Source organism: Capra hircus, chromosome 8 (assembly GCF_001704415.2).
Source record: "Capra hircus breed San Clemente chromosome 8, ASM170441v1, whole genome shotgun sequence".
NCBI classification, from domain to species: domain Eukaryota; kingdom Metazoa; phylum Chordata; class Mammalia; order Artiodactyla; family Bovidae; genus Capra; species Capra hircus.
Window position 1 is genome coordinate 76,286,638 of NC_030815.1, and position 22,459 is coordinate 76,309,096.

Consider the following 22,459-nt stretch of genomic DNA (forward strand, 5'->3'; position numbering starts at 1 on the left):
CGCTCTACAGTTTTCTCCTGCAGCAGGAGAAACTGCTTTGCAGACTTGCATGTGACAGCTTCCCATGTGTTGTTCAGTTGCTAAGTTGTGTCTGACTCTTTGCAACCCCACGGACTGTAGCACTCCAGGCTTCCCTATCTCACAAAATGTGGTTCCCTGCAATGGCAAACCACGTCGATAATCTTGCCTTGAGAACTCCATGAACAGTATGAAAAGCTTCCCACTGGATCACCCCAAACCAGGAACAAATTATTCTCTGTACACATCTGCACCAGATTTCATTCTGACTGCAGTTCTGTTCACCTGTGTGGGTGCCCACGCTGGCTGGCTTAGCTACACTTCTGAGAGACCGTGGCCTCCTCCTGCCTGACTGCCGCAAGGACCAGTTGAGAGGTACCCAGCTCACTGGATCACCCTCGAGATAGAAGAGGCTGAGCAAAAAATCTGAGCATAAGGGAGAATCCAAGTTCAAAGGTGGGGAAGGAAGGACTGGTGCCCACCAGTGTGTGAAGACTTCCTAAAGAATATATCTTATGATGATCTTGCCTTCAAAATGAGGAAAATCAGGATGAGAATGTCCAGCTTTAGATATGGAGCATGCTTGAAGTTTAGGATGTACAATGATCTGTGTAAACTGTGGTGATAAGAGGTCCAGCATGGTTAAGAGAATATTTATTATTCCCCAGAATTACATATATTGCCATGTTAACAGAGAAGCACACCCTTGTCCCGATAATGACTAAGTTCTTCATTCCTCTGAGTGGCTTTGGGGAGTTAAAGGTCTGATGAGCAATGGGCACCCTACCCCCTCATGTGCAATAGTCTAGGAGGAGTTGGGCCAGTGGGAACTGGCCACGAGTGATGAACAGAGGCAAGGGCAGAGAGCATTTCTAAGAGGACAGAATGAGGGACTCAGTCAGGGGACAGCCCAGCTCAGCCACGCCTCATGCACTTCCTGCATGTTCATGTGATACTCCAGGCCAGATCAGGGCAATGACTCCCTGCAGAGCCGGTAACTCAGAATGGAGCCCGGCCAGACCTGTCTGAGTGAGACCTGGGGGATGCTGGGAGTGCCTGGAACCAGGGCTGAAAACAACACAGGGCCAGGCAGCTAGTGCCCTTGCTCCCTTCATGGTTCTAGTGGATTTGGCGAAGTCTGCCTTGAAACCCTCCTGTCCACCCAGAAACCTCTCAGAGCCCTAGGGACTACCCCACTCACCTGTGCACCTCTGGGGGCTCTCTCTGGATTTTGGAGCTGGCTTCTACCACCTCTTTGGCAACTTTACCGCTGCAAAAAAGACAGAAACACGGTGTCTGTGCACAGATGCTCAGAGTGGAAGGGGAGGGGTGTGTGCACTTTTTTTTTTAAACTTCACAGTGGTCTGACCCAACTCTAAGAATCCATGCCTTCTACTCCTCCATGAGGGGATATTACTACAGAGTTTGAGAGATCCTGTGGGCATAAGAGATGAGCGGAAAGGGAGTCCCCAAACTGGGATATGGCCCAAAGTGCACTGATTTACAAGTATCAGTACCATATTCCAACATCAAAGGCTGTGCCCAGGCCAACCCCATCATCGAAGTGGAACCGTGGGTACCCACCTATATCGAAATCTACTTCCTTTAAAAAATATCTTGCTGCTTGACACTGTCTTGATCTGACTGGATTTTGCATACCTGTAAGAAAAAGCAGAGCAGAGGTGGTATGCCACTGCAAAGTCCAAGCGGAACATGCTGTAATGTGTGGTAATCAGATATTTCTGACTGCCAAGAAAGAGATATGTTATACTGTTATCTCTCTCTCTTACACACACTCATACTCTCCTTCTCACACACTCACACACACATACACACCCCTGAAAGAAATGTTTCTTTCACCATGTATGTTGCAATCTGGTCTTTTCTATGTGATCTCTTTTCATTATTGTATATGCTGTTGGTGACCCACACATTTGGTATCATAATCTATTACCAGGTCATGATCTGCAAAAAGGATCAGGCAAAACTGATGATCAGCAGGGATTCTTTCCCAGTTTCTGTTGTAGTGACAGGAAGAGGGTGGGCTTAGGCAGAGGGCATCATTACAGTTTTTTGCTGGGCAGACTTTCTTGCCTGGAGCTATGCCAGCACTGCAGCAGAAAGCAGTTCCTTGGTGACACAGGTCATGCCCCATGTCACATAGAACTCACCTGCTGTGTATTTTCTGGGGCCTATGTCACCATGGAAATGATCCCTGGTTTCTGAGTATTAACATGGGTTAAGTCACCATGACCTAGTGCCCTTTAAAAGAAACCACACCAGTCGATGACTAAGATACATGAGGAACAGAAGCCCAGCCAAGCCCTGATTCAGCACCTCTGAGCCCTTCCCATAAATACGAACAAAACACCACCACTCTGAAAGAACAATTCAGAACATGTGCAGTCCAGAGGCCGCACACGGGGCATTTGATTCCTATGATACCTCAGTATACCTCAAAGTCAGACACCTTGAGCCTAAATGCGGTTAAACCCAACAAATTAGAAAGGATGGGTCTACAGAGTTCAGGATCATTTTAAACTATTGATCATTACAAAATCTCAATAAAAACCAAACAGAACAATATGCTCTATGGAATTCTGAGTAGAGACAATCACACAATGAGGGCTGTGTCTGGAAGCTTCGGTGTGGGCAGTGAGCCCCAGCCCTGAGTCCATGAAGCCTGGGTTCAATCACTTAGCACTATTAACCAATTGTCTGTTCTGCTCTGTGCACCACAGAGCTCAAGGCAGACACAACTTTGCATTCATGGAGTGTAAGGCCCAGAGGGAAATGGATATTCATCCAGAAACCCCACAAAGAAGAGAACAAAGGTAAATTACAAGCAGTGGTGTTATGAAGAAAAAGATGCAATGGGAGTATGGAGGTGGTGCTGGTCTGATCTGGGAGCCACAGAAGGTGGCCTGAGGAAGAGATCTCTAAGCTGAGCTTCAAGGGTGGGAAGGTGTTAACACAGCGGGTGGTGGCTGTGTTCTAGGCAGAAGGCCCAGCAGGTAAAAGCCCAGACCCTGAGCACTGGAGGAACTAAGATGGTCTGATGTACACTTCCCTGTGCTGTTATTACGACTGTTTTACAGTCTCACTCACACATTCTCCCCACTAATTTAGTGGGACCTGACCTTCAGCTGTCCTTGTTAAAGATTCGGTCTTTGTCCTCAGGACAATGGAAAGTCACAAAAAACACTATTTTGCAAACCACCCGAACCCACAGAGAAGAGTACCGGCTACAAAGGATGAATCCAGGGAGCAAGATGGGCAGGAGAGAGGGTCAAGCCCAGGGAGAGGGATTCCTGTCAAGGCAGGGCCCAGAGAAGACAGCATGGGAGCCCTAAGGATAAGCAAAGCACATGAAACCCACACTGCAGAGGGGTCTAGATGCCTAAGACAGGCTGCTGGCCAAAGCCAGGCTACAGACCACACGCACTCAAGAGGAGAAATGGCCCAGCAAGCCTCGCTAATGGAGTCAGCATCATTGTGCCTCCTCCCTTGAGGATGTGCCTGGTCTGGGCCTCTTTGCTACCCTACCTCCAATCTTAGCCCCAGAGAGGCACAGGCCTGGACACTTTTCCCATCTCAGCAGAGTTGTTGCTCCCAAGTATTCAGAGGTAGGAGGTGGAGAAACTTTTAAAGCAGTTTCTGCTTTTTTATTGTTTTGTTGTTGTTGCTCTAGGTTCCTAAGGATGCTCCCAGCAAGGTCATCTGCTAAAAAAGCTTACTAGGAGTCCTAATGGCAGTTTTTGAAATACAGACTCAACTCTGTACCCAGTTTATGGAGGTGTGGCTAGCACAGCAATTCCACAGATGGGGGCTCGTCTAGGGAGCAGTGGGTGGCTCTGTCTCTCGCCAGTTCAGCCTCAGCTCCTGCCCTTCTAAGTCCCATGCAGAGGCCACTGCCTCAGAACAGCCTCTTGGTGGAAGGCCTCACAGCACTCCACTGTATCTACACAAACCCACCAAATACGTCAAGGAAAACCGGCTAGAAGGCATGTTTCACAGAGAAAGCGAATAGCTGTCTGGTCAGGGTGAGAGGAGTGAAAAAAGCGTTGGCTTCTTTCTAACAGTTAAGTGCCCTTATTGGTTATTTGTGTGGTTTCACTGTCTCAGAGACACTCTATCGAGAGCATTACCACCAATCCCCTGCCCTCCCAAATGTTCAGGGAGACACCCAATAATGTCTGGCCTGAGATCTTTTATGGAGTTTTAACAGGGGAATTTATTCTGAGAGCGTGAACCCCACAAAACCCCTGGGAAGTGGGAAACGGACAGTGGGATGGGAAGGAAACGAATGAAGGCAAGAGAAATGTGGCTGGGTCACAGGACACGCATGCAGTTGTGGCCACCTTTGGCTGTATATCAGTAGATGCTGGAGCAGGGTTAGGAGTACCAGCTCCCAGGAGCCATCACTGGAGAGGCTCATTCAGTCCCTCTAGATAGGGGCCCGGGAATTTGTATTTTTATCAAACACTCCAAGGTCATTCCAAGGCTGCCTACTTGTATCAGAGAAACTCGGAGTCCCCACATCCTCCTTGAATGACTCCCAGGTGGCATTTTACCCCAAAACACAGGAGCTCAGGATTCTTTCCTGCTTTTGGTCCTGTGACCTTTGTCAAGTCATGTAGCTTCTCTGAGCCTTAGTTTCTTTACAAATTTTTTAAAGAATGATGATATTAGATTACTTAATTCATAGTGTTCTGAGAAGGGTTAAATAAGAAGTGCTAAGTCACTTCAGTTGTGTCAGACTGTTTGCAACCCCATAGACTGTAGCCCGCCAGACTCCTCTCTGTCCATGGGATTTTCCCAGGCAACAATACTGGAGTGGGTTGCCATATCCTACTCCAGGGGATCTTCCCAACCCAGGGATTGACCCACATCTCTTTTGTCTACTGCATTGGCAGGTGGGCCCTTTACCACTGGTGCTACCTGGGAAGGCTTAAATGAGACGAAATGATCTGAAAACACCTATAGTACTCCTTGCTCATTATATGACACCCTCCATCCCTCTCGCTCTTCCCCTACCCCTGATATCACTCTCCAAACCTCTGCATTGCCTTCTCACTGTTGAGCTACTGAAGCCAATTCTCTAAGCCGTGGCCATACTGGAAACCATGTCAAACACTCTGAAGGCAAATAAAAGCTTCAGGCTCCAGCTCTAGCTGACCCGTTCCAGCTCTCTGCTCTCAGGCTCTCCCATCCATGAGCCCAGAGCAAGCCTTCCTCCCAGTGAAGGCAACGCGGGCACAGCCTAGCAGCAGTAGCAGTTCTCTCTCCTCTAGCCTCCTTTCTGGTCTTTCCTCTCCCCACTTCCATCTCCAGCTACTCATCAAAACCTCAGCACAGAAGCACTGGCTATTCTCAAATCTCTGACCTCACAGGGAAATCCAGTCCCCAGCTGACCAGCACCTGACTGGGTGATGCCTGTGTATTCAAATGGTGGTCTCGTTATTTCTCTCTTTTCTACTCACAACTCTCCCCCACCCCCAGAACATTCAGAGCAGAGTTACTCTACCTAGAGACCCCTTCCCATGGCGTTATGGAGTTCTGTCCAGTCCTGACACTGAAAGTCTGTTTTAAATGGGATACTATTTGTGAGACGTGCATACATACTCATAGTGCTTGGAATAGAAAAAGCATTCTCTGAGTATCAGTGTCATCTTATGTATACACAGCACAGCTCTGCAGGAATATGTCCTCACTCACCCTTGCTTCCAGCTTCTCCTCTGATACCTGTTAGTACAGGAGCTGAGGACGGAGGTCAGGTTAGGTGCTGGGGAGACACTGGCTGGTGCTCTAAAGGCCACCTCTAGAACTAACAATACAATTTCCCTCTTCCCTATGGTTTATAGCTTCTGGAGTAATCACTGTAATAACAATATATGTTATTACTGAGCCCTACTAGGCATCATTCACCATCCAAAGCACACTGCATTCTCAGTTGCTCAGTCACGTCTGATTCTCTGTAACCGTATGGACTGAAGCCTGTCAGGCGCCTCTGTCATGGGATTCTCTGGCAAGAATACTAGAGTGGGTTGCTATTTCCTCCTCTAGAGGATCTTCCCAACCCAGGGATAAGTCCCCCATCTCCTGCATTGCAGGTGGATTTTTTTTTACTGCTGAGCCACCAGGGATGTGCTTAAATGCACTAATTTATTATTTAAAAAGCACTTTAAATACACTAATTTATTTCATCCTCAAGCTCTCTCATAGGAAGAAGCAATCCACATTCTTACATGAGGAAACTGAGGCACAAAAGGGTAAATTCACTTAATAACGGTCACATCATAGAAGCTGGAGGAACCAGGCTGCAAACCCAGGCTTTTCTGTATTTTTAAAATAATGTCTTGGCCATGCAGGTCCTCGTACTTCAGAATGCATCAGGATCACTGGGTGGGCTTTTGAAATACAAGATTCTGATTCAGTAAGTCTGAGTTGGAGCCAGGCCTTTAAAACAAGTTCCCCAGAAATGCTGATGCTGGTCCAGGGACCCAAACTTTGAGAATCACATGATTAGAGCACACAACCCTAGGTTGCAGGCTCACCCTGCCTGGAAAAGGTATATTACTACTAATATCAAGATCCTTCATCCCAGATTCTGAATTTTTAAAATAAAAGCTTTATTGAAATATAATTCACAAAACATAATGTTCATCCTTTTAGATTGTACACTTGAGTGGTTTTCAGTATAATTTACAAAGTTAGAGATTCATAAAAAACATATCTTCATTACCCTCAAAAGAACCTCCCAATACCTATTAAAAGTCCCTTCCTTCTTTCACTCCTTAGCATCATGTTTTCAAGTTTCATCCATGTTGTAGCAGGAATCAGTAGGTACTTCCTCCCTTTTATGGCTCAATAATATTCCATTGAATGGATATAGCACTTTCCTTTATCCTTTCATCAGTTGATAGGCATCTGTTTTAACTATGATGAAGAATGCTACTATGAACACTCGTGTACACATTTTGGTGAGGACTCAGATTTCAGATTAATTGGGTCTCAGGTAGGGTCCATGTTGTTATTGTTCAAAAGTTCCCCCAGGTGATTCTAATGTGCAGTCAGGCTGAGGATCTCTGGTTTAGAACCTCATTACTCAAGTGTGGGCCATACACCTGCAGCTCAGCATCACCAAGGAGCTTATTAGAAATCTGGATTCCTGGGCCCCACCCAGACCTACTGAACCAGAATCCACATTCTAACAGGATTTCTGGGTAACTCTCATGCTCACTGAAGTGTGAAAGGTCAGTTTATGGAGATACTCTGGGTCCTTGACGACCAAGTGTAATTTTGATGACCAAGTGTAATACTGTTTCTTTGACAAAATGCACACTAACCCAGACAAGAAATTTATTAGGGACTACCTTTATGTCCTGCACAAAATTCCATAGAAAGCTGGGGACAGAGAGTGTCATTTGAGCTTCCACTGTGTCCCACAGCACAGTCTCAGCCTAAAGCAGGTGTGAGATAGATTCATCAGAAGAACCACCAGGGAGCCACTGAACTCTTCAGGGAATCTAATGCACTTTCAGGGAATCAGTGTCCAGAAATGGCACATCCCAGGGCTCTGGGGGTGGCAGCACCCAAAACACATGGCAGGGAGGAAGCTCTCAGATGGTGACTATCTAAGTCTGTGTTGGGGACCCCCAGGGGGTTGGAGCAGGAGGGAGAATTTCTGTTTCTGGGCTCTGTTCCCAGGCAGCAGATCTCAGAGCCAGGGCTCTCAAACCTGATCAGTGGCCCCGGGCCAGCTGACAACTAGCAGCACATTCATGTGTTAAAAGTATACTAGAGAATTCTTGGCCATGCGGCCTCCCTATTCTCATGACAGGTGAAGTGCAAAGGAGGAAACAAACCACTCCCAATCCAGGAAACAAGATCAGGGCTTTGTGACATGGATAAATCCAGAGTCTGCCATACAGAGTGAAGACAGAGGGAGAAAAACAAACATCACATATTAACACATATGTATGAAATCTAGAGAAGTAGAACTGATGAACCCATTTTCAGGGCAGGAAGAGAGACGCAGACATAGAGAACAGACCTGTGGCCACAGCAGGGGAAGGAGAGGGTGGGACAAACTGAGAGAACAGCACTGACGTATATACACTACCATGTGTCAACTAGACAGCTAGTGGGAAGCTGCTGGATGTATAGCAAAGGAAGCTCAGCTTGGTGCTCTGTAATGATCTAGAGGGGTGGGACGGGGGTGACTCAAGAGGAGGTGACTCAAGAGGTGGGGGTGTGTGTATGTGTATGTGTGTGTGTATATACATATGTATATATCTGATTCATGTTGTGCAACAGAAACTAACAACATTGTAAAGAAATTATACTTCAATTAAAAGAAAAAAAAAGATCAGCGCCTTGCTCTGCCGGCCCAGACCATGCAGGCCAAAACCATGATCAGCTGGAAGCAGGGCCAGGAAAGGAAGCAGGCAGTGGAGTGCCGGGGTCCTGCCCCGGTGGATCCAGGGAATTCGAAGGGGAGATGGCGTAGGTGAGGAAAACTTATTTATTTAGTTAGAAATATGGCTTCCCTGGTGGCTCAGATGGTAAAGAGTCTGCCTGCAGTGCAGGAGACCTGGGTTTGATCCCTGGGTTGGGAAGATCCCCTGGAGAAGGTAATGGCAACCCACTCCAGTACTCTTGCCTGGAAAATTCCATGGACTAGGAGGCTCCTCAGAGTCTGGTAGGCTACAGTCCATGGGGTTGCAAAGAGTCCAAGGAAAACTTATTTATTTAATTAGAAATATAAAGAGAGATTAGGAAGAAATAGTGTCGTAGGAAAATTTAGTGGAGAAAAGAGGCTGAATAACTTGGTTTATGGGGAAAGCCAATAAAACTTCAGGACAAGAAGTTTACACCATCTACGTTAGGCCACCGGCGCTCGTTTGAATAGCAGAGGGTGCCCCGCCTTGGGCTCCCTCTCTCACGGGACTTAAAAGCCAGGGCAAGTAAGTAGACGTGGTGAGCCTCCTCACTCCAGATGGGAATTCAGCCAGAAAATAGAGTAAAGAGGACACAGGGGAAACCAGTCCAGTGACTGGCCCATCCTCTATTGTCCAGAAAGGCCTTTTATACCTTTTTTTTTTGTACATAGAGATCAATGGATAATATAAAATTATGCAGCGTCAGCAGCCCTGACTCTTATCGAGACTAGGCTTTCTCTCTGCATACCTAGTTGTATACACAAGTCTTAGGTGATTTATATCATCTTCTGGCCAGAAGGCCAATTAACATTTTACAGCCCTTTTCTGATAAGGGTTTGTCAACCAGAAGACTTATTTGTCTTAAAAGTGTTGTTCTTCCCAAAGTCTGGTGCCACTCTCAGAAAGCACTAAATAAAGTTACATTCTTACATAGCAAGGACACAAGAGGAGTGCAGTGATATATAACAAAGAAAAGTAATTAACTCAAAAGTCTAGTGTTGCTAACATCAAAACTACTATATTCCTATTCCTATATCCCAATTACATTGATTAATATCTTTCAGGTGCCTAAAAGATAAAGAATATGGAGGCCTGGCAGCAGTCATTGACTCAACAGTGAAACCCATCACCAGCATAATTTTTAGCTTTTTAGAAAAGGCTCTGTATCTTTAAGATGCTTTAAGCTTTGTGCCTCTCGCGGTTGGGGGGCTGTAAACAATTCACAAGTTGTAAAAAGTCTGGGGGAACCTGTCAGGCAAGTTAGAGAGCCATCAGAGGGGTTTGAGCTGAAACATTCCTTTCATATGCAGGGGACTGAAGCCCTGAGTTAACTTTTTTCCAGAGAATGTCAGAAGAGTGGAAAGCACAGTATGATAAAATCAGGCCAACTCTGGTTTTTGTGGGTAGATGTTCAGGAAAACCCAGGGGGAACCCCTGAAGCCGGATCATGCCTTTGCGTTTTGTCCGGCTTCCTTCCTCATGACCTTTGCCATGGGCGGGATTCCTCACACTGGCTCCTGGCAGTGGAGGAAGCTCTGAGCTTCACAGAGTCAGAGCCCTTCAGAAGCAAAGGGACTGGGCTCTGCAACCAACTGGCACTCAGAAAACATTTCCCATTCATGGAGCAGGGAGTCATCATAGTCATAGCAGCAGCTACCACTTACTGATGGTCATTGTGCCTGGCAGGACTAGACACTGCAGGGCAGGGATTACCAACTGAATTTTACAGATGAAAAATAAAGATAAGGCTCAAAGTGTTCATTGTTTTGTTTCAGGTCACATGACTAGTAAGCAACAGAATCAAGGTTCAAACCCAAGTCTGTTGGCCTCCAAAGCCCACTATTCTTAACATGAGGCCACAGTGATACAAGCAAATCATACCTAAGTCCCAGCTTCCTCCCTTCAACAAATGAGCCAGATGTGGTCAGCCACTGGTTCAAGGTCACACTGCTGGGTCAGGATAAGCTCTATCTTTCCTCTTTCTTAAGGAACAGGGATAATTATGGGATAATGGTGGAACAATGTTTGGACAAATCTCAGGTCAGGATAAATATTAGGGATTAGGAGTCTTAATGGTAGAGCCGGGGTAGCCTGGCAGAGGTGTTGACGCAAGGACTGAGTCAACTCTGTATGGTGCCACCTGTTCTCACAGTTATACTCCTTGGGTGTTCTGAAGCTTCTACAGATGACTGGAAGTGATATCTTTGATATGCCTACTTGGCCCATTCAATGATAGAATTGTCAGACTACTTTGTTAGCTGGCAGATAATAAGCATACTCCAAATGCCTCAAATGGATTCCTTTGATTGTGGGTTTTCCCCCTTTCTCTCCTCTCTTTTCAATTGTGTTTTTACATTTATTTTACTCCATATACCAACTGACTCTCTCACTCATGATAAAACAATACATGTGCAAAAACTATTCAATGTCCTGAATAATCGGATTGTGGTGATGGTTGCCTAAATTGGTGAATTATACTAAAACCACTGAACTCACACATTGAAACAGTTGATTTTATAGTATGTGAGTATTATCTCAATTTTTTTAATGGTTAAAAACAAAAAAAAAGATGTGTAGGCTCCAACTAAGACTAAGAACATCAGACTGTCTGCCTTTCCTTCTCTCTGCTGTCATGTGAATGGAGTGGTCTAGACATGCTGAGTTTTCAGAGGTCATCAGCTATTCTATGCTTACCAGTCTTCAAACACTGCAGGAGACTCACAGATGCCTTGATGTCTTATTGATATGCATCATCATTCCTAGAAGCACAGCATTTTGTGAATCATCTCATCTAAGCGTTTTCAAATTATGCTCCTGATAGCATCTGCCCAAGACTTGGGAGTTTTCATTCCAAAGCTGGGAAAGTCATGGGCAAACTCAGACAACTGGTCACCCAACCTCCTGCGAGCAGTGAGCAATGAGTCAAGGGTCTCTAGGCCCCAGTCCCAACTTTGGTCCCCACCAACAGCACAGCTTCTCTACTTTTATCTTTTTTTGCATAGGCTTTGTCTACACTTTCTGTGTAAGGAAAAGAGTTCTGTGGCTTAAAAGAGGTTGAAAAACACTGTTTCAGCCTTCATTCTCCTGAAAGCCCTTCTAAGCCAAAGCCCAGGATGATCAGAGATTCAGTAGTTTCAGGTAAGTCTAATAAGTAAGACTATTTCAGTGTAGCAGGGCAGGGTAGCAGAGTGGAACAAAATCCACCTGGATGAACTCCAGGGGTGAGTGGTGCTGATACCTCAGGCAGGGCTTGCTAGGCTCCTGACTGCATCCATCACCACTACTCTTCCAATCAGTAATGATCTCAGTGATTCAGGACATTGAATGGTTTTTGCACATGTATTGTTTTATCATGAGGAGAAACTAGAACTTATGGAAAAATCCTAAATTTAAACCTTTTTTAAAACCTGAGAGTTTTATGGATGGTTTCTGAAGTTCTGTGCAGCACTGACTTTCTATGATCCTAGAAGACCCTGATGGCATTCTACCTACAAACCTTTGGCCCTCATCTCTAAACACTGAAGCCTTCTTACCAGGAATATGTGTGACTCTCTGCCTAAGGTTTCTTTTTCTGTTGTTGAGAGCCCATACAACCCAAGCTCAGAGTAAGCCAGAAGTGCTAGAGAGTATTAACTCTGCCCTTCTAAGTGTCTCTAAACTAAAATGAATGGGGAATTGGTAGATAAACAGACCAATCTCTTTGCCAGTCAGTGGGAGAACTTTGAGGCACATTCTGCAGTCTGCTAGGGTTCCCCAGCAGACATAGCTGAGTCCAGCAGCTCACAGTAGTGACTACTCAATATCATGCCCTATATTTCTTGCTTCCCCTCTCCCTCCTCCACTCCCCTATTGGTACATTCAGTAACCACACCCCATTTGCACTAAGCTCTTCCCAAGGTCTGCTTCTAAGGGGGGCACCAACCAAAAACAGATCCTGTGACATGTTGAATGGAAACAACAGTGCCCCTCCCCCCAAAAAGCCCAAAGCAATTAGGAAACACCCAGTATAAAGTTCAAGACATGGTCAAGCCAACAGTGGTTGGGAGTCACTCTGAACAATGCAGCAAAATTATAACTCACTTAAATATAATAAAAAATGACTATATTAAAAGAAATGAATACATAGCTGTTTACAAAACATAAAGGACTCCAGAAGCTCTTTTCAAACCTATGATTAAATGAATAAAAGTGACTTACTTATAAAAGGCCTGGTTCTCCACCCCACACTTCCAAAGATGCTTGCAGGCAGCTGGTGTTGAAGTATGAAATGCCAACACGGCTTTTTTCTGATAAAATATAACAAAACAATTAAGGACACGTTAAACACAGTGTCAGTTTTTCATATTTTTCTTTTAAGAATTTACCTATTTGTATCCCACCACCTACCAAACAGAACTGAAGTAATTTATGCATTGCCATGTACTTAGAAGATGCTAAAGGCATATTCCTCCTTCCCTCACCCTTTGCAGATATTACTAACCTTTCCAGGTCCTGTTCTGGATAAAGAACAGCTTCATAATCTTTCTCAACACTCCAGGCATCACCTACCTCTCAATCAGACTTGGATGAATTTAAAAATTTACTCACCATTCTTGAATATCTAGTGCTTAAACACTAGGCTCAAGAAAATCAAGAAACCTTCAGACTGAGCTCTGAGGCTCTTCAGTAATGGCCTCCTCCCAAGTGATAAACCCAACCTACATGTGGTAACTCCTTGATTTTAAGATTCCCAAAACTTATACTTTTTATAAAACTCTAATCAACACTGGTTGATATCTATCTTTAAATATTATTAATTCATTTCCTAATTTTGTATTCTGGCAATTGATAGAGGTAGGGAGAAGAACCATTAGCTATTTCTCAAGTAAGTGAAAGTTAAAGTGTTAGTATCTCAGTCATGTCTGACTCTTTGTGTCCCCATCGACTGTAGCCCACCAGGCTCCTCTGTCCATGGAATTCTCCAGGCAAGAATACTGAACTGGGTTGTAATTCCCTTCTCCAGGGGATCTTTCCGACCCAGGGATCAAACCCTGGGTCTCCTGCATTGCAGGTATATTCTTTACCATCTGAGGCACTGGAAAGCCCAAGTCTATCACAACCTAGTTCTTACACAGGGGTATATGGTCAGCATTGTTCACTGGATTAATTCTTAAATGTGTGCTGCTGTTGCTAAGTTGCTTCAGTCATGTCCGACTCTATGCGACCCCATAGATGGCAGCCCACCAGGCTCCTCTGTCCCTGGGATTCTCCAGACAAGAATACTGGAGTGGGCTGCCATTTCCTTCTCCAATGCATGAAAGTGAAAAGTGAAAGGGAAGTCACTCAGTCGTGCCCGACTCTTAGCGGCCCCATGGACTGCAGCCTACCAGGCTCCTCCATCCATGGGATTTTCCAGGCAAGAGTACTGGAGTGGGTTGCCATTGCCTTCTTAAATGTGTAAACCTGGTGTTATTTACCTCTAAATTTCCGGTATCACCACAAACTTTAACATCATGGTCTTTGGGGGCTACATTACTACAGGTACATGTCATACCTGAAACTTTCTCATGCACAGGCACACCTGCACACACGCATGTGCAAACACACGCATGCACACCCAACAACAGACAGGTAGAAAAGCAGTTTCTGACCTCCTTCTGGGTGCCAATCACATAAAATGTCTTCCCTTCAAACTTCAATTTGCAGACATCTGGCCTAAGAAAAGAAAATCTCTTTGGGTGAGAAGAAAAAAAAAAGTGGCAGCTAATTAAGGTACCCGCTTTCCCATAGGAATCCATCTGACTCACAAATGCCAAGCAGACAGCAATGAAACAAGATATTATCTTACCATTGCTGGAGGCCAAATGAGCAGGGAAGAGCCCCCAAGTGAATTCTACAGCAATTTTCTTCCCAAGAGAGGATCCGTAGGCAGCTCAGAATTGTTTATTTTATTTTTTACAGTTAAGCTGCATCTTTCTTCCAAGGAGCTCTAGAGGTTTCACGAATATTAATGACCAAAACAATATTAATTGGCCAACTCACTTTGTGAGGTAGGAAGTATGTAATAGTTATTTCAGATTTGGTTAATGAAACCATATGGATTCACAATATTCATATCCTTTCATATCCATCTCCAAGACATGCACCACATTGCAAAATTCTCATTTCTGCCCTTCCTGTTTATAAATGAACTATTTTGTTAGATAATGAAATATTCAAAACTATAAGGATACCTGGAGGAACTATAGTCAAAAGACTTGAGGCTTCATTTAAAGGAGATGCTCAGTTAAAATCTACTTGAAATGTAGACCTAAGGTCACCTCCTTGGTAAGAAGATAAGTGTAAAGAGAGGAGGGAATTCTATTTTTATTCCTTTGATCTAATTCCTAGGACAGTGATATGTACCCCTGTGCTTTTCCTGGGGAAAAAGAACAGTGAGGTCATATTAAGCTGTGGTGAGGATTTGCATGAGGGATAAAGTTCAGTGAATGTTCAAAACAAAACAACACTAGGTTTAACGTGGGAAGAAAATTTATTTTAGTAACATGTACATGGCTGTTACAAATGTGTTCCTAAGCCACAGCTGGAAGAGATGGGGATGACAACATCCCACCAGAAATACCAAGATTTAGAACCTAGAAACAAAAGATCTGGGAACTGTCCATCTCAACTCTTCAGTGGACCCAGGAAGAAACTAAAGCTCCAAGGGGAGAGACTTGCAATCAATATGCACGTGTCTAACCCAAGGACTCCAGAGTTGAGTAGTACCTAAGGATCAAACACCCTGCAGGACCCTCAAGCCTTTTGTAATTGTAGGAGAGAATGGGGGAAGCCCTGCCCATGCTCCCCAAAGTCAGAAAATCCCTAGGGAACTTATTCTGGAATGGAGTGAAGGGTGGTTAACATCAGAGCTTCTTTATAAATACTGAAGACACAGAGAAGAAAGTAGGTAACCCACCATGCTATGTATTTATAAAACATCCTAGCTCACAAACCAAGTCACTTTCACACACACTATTTCATTTCCTTCTCCCCCATCTCCTTTCTTTCCTGAAAAGTAGTTGTATATAATGAATGCCCATTTTATGAACGAGTACACTGAGACTCAGAGAGTTAAGTGATTTATTAGAGACACACGAAAGTTTGAGAATGCTCATTATGGAGGAAGAGAGTATGTGGGCGCAGATGCGAACTGACAGTATGACATGAATAAAAGCAATGACAGAGTAGGTAGGGAAGATATTTAGGCAAATTAGGGTTCTTAGGAAGAGAAGGCTGATCATAAAAACAGAGCAGAAGGTGTAGGAAGCAAAGTGGACATGAGCTGATCGATTCTATTCTTGTAGAGAAGGTTTAAAGGGAAGGCAGGGGCTCAGAGGAGAGTGCAAGAAGCGATGGGGGTGGATGGAGACTTGATAAAAAGGTGCTGGAAGAAATCCTGATGCTAAAAGAACCGTGAAATGGAGGTTCAGATAAACATGAGAGAGCATTTTCAATCCAGGACTGAGGGTGGATGCCCAGAGGCCCATCAAACACTTCCGATCCCTAGGGCTCAAGCCAAGAGAGTGAGTCCACCATCCAGAGAGACCAGGTGACTAATCTGTCAAGGACCATCAGAGAGGGAACCAAATCAAGGAATCCTGGACACCTTCCCTTTAGAGGCAGAGCCTCTGAGCCTGGGACACACTCCAGGTCTCCTGAGGTCTAGAGAAACCAAGATTGAACTTCATTTATAGATGAATAATCTCTTTGTAAGAAGCTCCAAGGCAGGGAAAGGGATCTTAGGCATTCTACCTGGCAGTTCCAAATAGAAAGTCAAAGACTGGGAAAGAAAAACAAGATTAAGAAAAAACAAGAATTGTTTTCCAAAGAAGTACTCACCACTTTAACAAATGGATTCTCTTATTTCCCTGGAATACCACAAAGCCTGCAGCAGTGAATCCTAAAAATGTTGTTGTCCCTGTTGAATCCTGGAAAGAAAAAAAACAAACCAGAAATAAGAACATATTCAATTAAGGAATATCAAATAAAGGGTAAATTATATGCTTATTCATCCTCAGTCTGGGTGAATTTTAGGTTAAGTACAATGATCATGCTGCTGCTGCTGCTAAGTCACTTCAGTCGTGTCCAACTCTGTGGGACCCCTTAGACAGCAGCCCACCAGGCTCCCCTGTCCCTGGGATTCTCCAGGCAAGAACACTGGAGTAGGTTGCCATTTCCTTCTCCAATGCATCAAAGTGAAAAGTGAAAGTGAAGTCGCTCAGTCGTGTCCAACTCTCAGCAACCTCATGGACTGCAGCCTTCCAGGCTCCTCCATCCATGGGATTTTGCAGGCAAGAGTACTGCAGTGGGGGTGGGGAGGGGAGGGCGCGGGGAGGGCATCGCCTTCTCCAGCAAAGATCATAGCCATAAACTAAGTTTCTAAGATGGGACTTCCGAGGATAGTACCTCTAAAATGTGGGCGGGGGCCAGGAATGTGTAGCTTTTCTATTTGAGGAGTGGACCTCTGCCTCCCTAGAAACCTCCTGGGAAAATACAGATTAGTCCCAAACCACTAGTCTACTTCCAAGTGTCTTGTGGGACTGCCTGAGCTGTCAGATCCACCATGTCAGTAGGAAAATTGTTCTTGGTTGTCATCAGCCCTGAAACCAAAGCCCTGAGCATCTAAACTAACTAGTCAATGGGATTTCTGGTAATTTAAAAATAAAGATATGCCTGGAAATGCCTACTTTGATTCCAGTCTCCAGCAGGAAAACTAAGCATGGATAAATTAAGGCAAAGGAACAACAATGATAACAACAAAACTCAAGTCAGTCTCCAGGTAATAAATAAAACAGACAGAGAGGCTCAGATTTGTGGATAAAATCTAATTCATGAAGTGGAATAATCTAATTTATACCATTAGCAGGAAGAGACATCTGGCAAATACTCTAAAATAATCATGTGGGCAGAGGCAGAAGATGCACATGCCACTGTCAGCCAGCCTGCCAGCTCTCTGCCTGGGCTGCACCTTCACATCCCCATGGGACTGGACACAGGGGGTGATGGGGCTCCCCAGGCCCTTCTAAGGTCCAGTCTGAGCTACGAGCTCTAGAACAAGGGACTTCACCGAATACCATTAGCTGGTCCCACCTGGGTAAAGAAATGTTCTAGTAAGACTCAAAAACACATCTTTAAGAGCCTGGTTGATATAAATGCTTAGTTTAGGATTCAGATTAGTGCCTGGTTGATGTGCAGTGGGTTTAGGATATGAAAAGAACACTGTTTTCATAAAACACTTCTGAAACACATGTGCTTGAGTACCACGTTGGGAGCTTGTTTAAAAGGCAGGTTCCAGGTTCCCCAGAGATGCTGTTTGGTGGCTCTGGGGTGGGACCTGAGTGTTTCTGATACACATGGTCTTGATCTCCCACTTGAGAGAAAAACTGTCAAGTAATTCAAGTAAAGGAAGAAAGAAAAATATATACTCTAAAAATCAATTAAAAGATTTTTCCTTCCACTTGTGTGTGTGCTATGTTGCTTCAGCAGTGTCCAGTGCTTTGCAACCCCATGGACTGTAGCCTGGCAGGCTTCTCTGTCAATGAGATTCTCTAGGCAAGAATACTGGAGTGGGTTGCTATGTCTTCCTCCAGAGGATCTTCCCAACCCAGGGATCAAACGCACGTCTGTTACATCTCCCTGCGCTGGCAGGTGGGTTCTTTACCACTAGCGCCACCTGGGAAGCCCTGTATTCTGCTTGCTGCTGCTAAGTCGCTTCAGTCGTGTCCGACTCTGTGCGACCCCAGAGACAGCAGCCCATGAGGCTCCCTCGTCCCTGGGATTCTCCACGCAAGAACGCTGGAGTGGGTTGCCATTTCCTTCTCCAATGCATGAAAGTGAAAAGTGAAAGTGAAGTCACTCAGTCGTGTCCGACTCTTAGCGACCCCATGGACTGCGGCCCACCAGGTTCCTCCATCCATGGGATTTTCCAGGCAAGAGTGCTGGAGTGGGGTGTAAAGACTGCATTCTTGCTGGCAATGGCCTTTGCAAACAAACCTGTTAGGATCCCACAACTTCTCAGGGGGTGAAACCATCCAATTGATGGATGAGTGAATAAGCAAGCAATTAGAAGACTCTAATGGAGAAAATCAACTACCCAAACGTGTGACTGCAGTACACTGTTGTCCCTTCCCATTAGGGGTGATGGATCAGGCTGTGGGACTATCCTAGAAGGGCTCCTTTAGGCCTATATACCAATTAATTGTCTTTTGGGTGAAACAATCTATCTGTCAACCTGCAGAGAGAGGTAGTTACCTTGCATGGATGAGGATCCACCCCGTAGGTTTCCAAAGTGTGAGCTTTTAGGAGTAAGTTAAATTCAGCAACCGGTGGGCTCTGCCCTCTGAAATCACACAAGATTCAGGGAGTTAACATGAAAAATAACAGAACCACGGAGTCCCTTCAATCAATAAAATATGATATTCTTAACTAAATCAAGAGAGAAATCCCTATAGAAATAGTGATCAATAAACTGGTCATTATTCCTCCCACAAGGAGCTTTTGCTAAGAAATCTTAGCCCGTGTTCCTTGGTTAATTGTTCCATAACACACATGTACTGTAAAGACTCCAGTGACCTGGACAGTTAAATCAAGGTTATCAAGTTACCAATAAGTAGGCCCTTGCAAATCCAATCTTAATATGAACTAAAACTCAGCACCTGTTCTTTCCTACTTATTTCAAAAGATTCTCCAGGATATAGGGCATTTTTTTCTTATTTGGAGTAGAAAGTGTTACACCATCAGCAGCCTAAACAGAGCTATCTGCAAAAGAAGAGCTGTCAACCATTCTATCGGAAAGCCCTGGATTTTGAAAGGAAATCTCAGCCACTTCTAGTCTGAGCTGTGTCCTCCAGGGTGGTAAACAAGGTCTTGGCCCCAGGAAGAGAAAGAGGGCTGCAAATATAGACGGCTGTGAAGTCCTTTCAGGGCTAGCTTCCAAACCAGGATTGTGCAGCATTTCAAAGCCTCTGCTTTTGACTAACATTAATATCTCACATGTATCATAGAGAATTCAAACCATTGTCCAAGGATAGTAAGTAACCTGAGCAACCAAGAAGAGTTTGCTAACAACAGGAATTCAGTTTTATATTCACAGTGTAAAACTATACTGCAATATTAACTCTATTTCCATGCATACCTCTCCCCAAAGATGGATTCCCTTCCCACTCCCTCAAAGAGTCGTTATGCTTCTAATCAAAACAGTATCCCATTTTTCTTCTCTGTGAAGCTTTTCAAGATCTTTTTACTCTGAATATTCACCCTGCTACGTCTAAGGAACATCATTATTCATTTGTCAAGATGAGCACTGTGGTTATTTAGTCGCCAAGTCGTGTCCAACCCTTTTGCAGCCCCTTGAACTACATAGCCCACCAGGCACCTCTGTTCTTGGGATTTCCCAGGCAAGAATACTGGAGTGGGTTGCCATTTCCTTCTCCAGAGGACCTTCCTGACCCACGGATAGAACCCGTGTCTCCTTCATTAGCAGGCAGAGTTTTTACCACTGAGTTACCTGGGACGCCCGTGCACTGTAGGGACACTTGGCATCAGACAACTCTTTTTATTATTTTCCTTCTTTATTTTTGGCTGTGCTGGGTCTTTGTTGCTGCATAGGATTTTTTTTTCAGTTGAGGCAAGTGGGGGTTGCATTCTTGTGGCAATGTACAGGCTTCTCATTGCAGTGGTTTCTCTTGTTGCAGAACACGGGCTTTAGAACTCGACAGGCTTCAGTAGTTGCAGCTTCAGCTCTAGAGCACCATGGGCTCAATAATTGTAGAGCATGGGCTTAGCTGCTTCGAGGCATGTGGGATCTTCCCAGATCAGGGACTGAACCAGTGTCTCCTGCATTGGCAGGAAGATTCTTTACCAGTGAGCTACCAGGGAGGCCCCCAGACAACTCATCTTTGGCCATTTGATTTTTTTTCTTCTCTTCCCACTCTCCTTCCTTACCTCAACCACTCTCTCTCGCTTCTCTCTTTTGAGAGACCTTAGTAAATGGATCTTGAAACTCCTAGTATTATCCTCCATGTCTTTTAAAGCTTTGTTTCATTCTTTAAATCTGCTTTTTATATTACATTCCAAATTATTTCTTTATTCAAGCCTCCAGTTTAATTTCTTCTTCAGCTGTATATTTCCTATTTTCCATCCCTTTTAAAAGTGATTTTTTAAATATCAATTAAATGTTTCACTTCCAATGTAATATTTATTTGGCTCTTGAAATAGATACCTGTTCTTGTTTTATGAAATAAATTCTTCTTTCTCCTCTGAGGATTCTACTTGTTTTCTTTCAAAGTCCGATCCCTTTGATTTCACAAATACTACTTTCTTGGTGACCGCCCTTTGGTTTGCTGCATCAGAGTGTCTTATTCAATGAACTGATGTTTCCTTCGTGTTTGGTGATTCTTGGTTTGATGTTCATCCTTGTATTTTATGTTATTTGTTTAGTACAATGGCCTCCAGAGGGTGTAGGGAAGGGCAGGACATGCCATATGAGAAGAGTATGAGTTAGTAACTTGATTTCAGGCTGAAGACTGTAGTTCCTTCAGGGTATTATCCATACAAGGTACCTCCAGCTCAAGCCTGCTATTGCCCATGACTTAGCACAAGGGAACCAATGTTCCAAATGCACCCACCATGATGGCTGCCCTGTTATCTGTTGCCAGAAGTACACAGAACCACTCTTATTCTCTATATGTGTTTGACCTGGATTTCTTCCATTTGTTTCCTATCTTCCAGAGATACCACAGGACTGCCGAAGCAAAGATGGTAGTCTTTCTTGCATCTGCTTTCTAATACATTTTCTATTATCCACAGGGACTTGGAGAAGGAAGGGAAGGGAGCCACATATGCTAGCTTTTTCTTTTAGAGGGGATAATCTTTAAATTCATCCTTTACAGAATATATTCCTGAGGGATTAACTCAAACACCTGCTTTAGGAGAGTTAAGTCTGTCTAAAGCCTTTCCTGATTTTCTCTTTAGTTTTGGTGTTCTGAAATTTCACTGGGATATATATACAATGCGCCTCTTTATTTATTGACCCCACTCGGCAATATATGACCCTTTCAGTCCATCAAATGCATCAGGACCATTTCTTTGATTCTTTTTTTTTCCAAGTCATAGTCATAATTATTTCTCTCCTTGACAAAGTAACAAAAGATTCAAGAAAATCATCAAGTATTTTGTTGGAGAAGGGGAAAGGGAGTTTCTGAAAGTTTTTTCAAAACATACAGGTATCTCTCTCTTTATAGCTCTCTCGTAAGTTCCTGAAGTAATAGCCTATGTTTCACCAGAAAATAAATTATTGAATCCAGATATTGGGGGCTTCCTGCCTCCTTACCATGCCCACCCCACCCTCATATACACACTGTCTCTATTCTCTCTCTCTCATTCTTTCATACACTCACTCTACCCTTGGCAGGGAACAAAGCACAAAGCTGAGCTGACCAGCATGTTCCTAAGCAGCACCCCACTCTGGTGGCCCTCAAAGCAAAACTTTAGCCCAATGACCCAGATGGAGGCCAAAGAGAACCAGGACTAGAGCTAAAGCGGCTCAATGCCTCCCACAGCCGCAGGCCATCAGCTCTGCCCCAGGAAATCCTGCCGCTTCACATGAAAGGCTCTCACTCTGCCCCATACTAAGAAGAGCTCCTCTGCTCCAGAGAGCTGGCCATTCCCCTTAGTGGTAAACGTCAGCCTTTTTTTGTCTAAGCCGCATATTGGCTTTTTTTTTTTCAATTGGAGGATAATTGCTTTACAATGTTTTGTTGGTTTCTGCTGTGCAATGATGTGAATCAGCCCCAAGTATACATATATTCCCTCCGTCTTGAACCTCCCTTCCAACCCCTCCCCCATCCTACTCCTCTAGTTTGTCACAGAGCACCAGGTTGAGCTCTTGGTGTTATACAGCAACTCTGCACTAGCTACCTGTTATAAACATGGTATTACATATGTTTCATTGCAACTCATTCAAAAACCATCCCACC

General features: G+C 44.4%; 1 protein-coding gene across 2 annotated transcripts in view; it reads right to left on the minus strand.

The window, feature by feature from the left end:
- The window catches only part of FRMD3 (FERM domain containing 3), a 352,765-nt gene that overhangs the window by 84,496 nt on the left and 245,810 nt on the right, over positions 1–22,459 (minus strand). For both annotated transcript variants that reach the window (XM_005684098.3, XM_018052405.1), the window contains exons 7-12: positions 18,735–18,822; positions 16,323–16,411; positions 14,093–14,156; positions 12,660–12,748; positions 1,603–1,677; positions 1,220–1,288 (exon numbers count right to left, since the gene is read on the minus strand). In XM_005684098.3, coding sequence (XP_005684155.1) covers positions 1,220–1,288; positions 1,603–1,677; positions 12,660–12,748; positions 14,093–14,156; positions 16,323–16,411; positions 18,735–18,822 — 474 coding nt within the window. The remainder of the gene's footprint in view (positions 1–1,219; positions 1,289–1,602; positions 1,678–12,659; positions 12,749–14,092; positions 14,157–16,322; positions 16,412–18,734; positions 18,823–22,459) is intronic.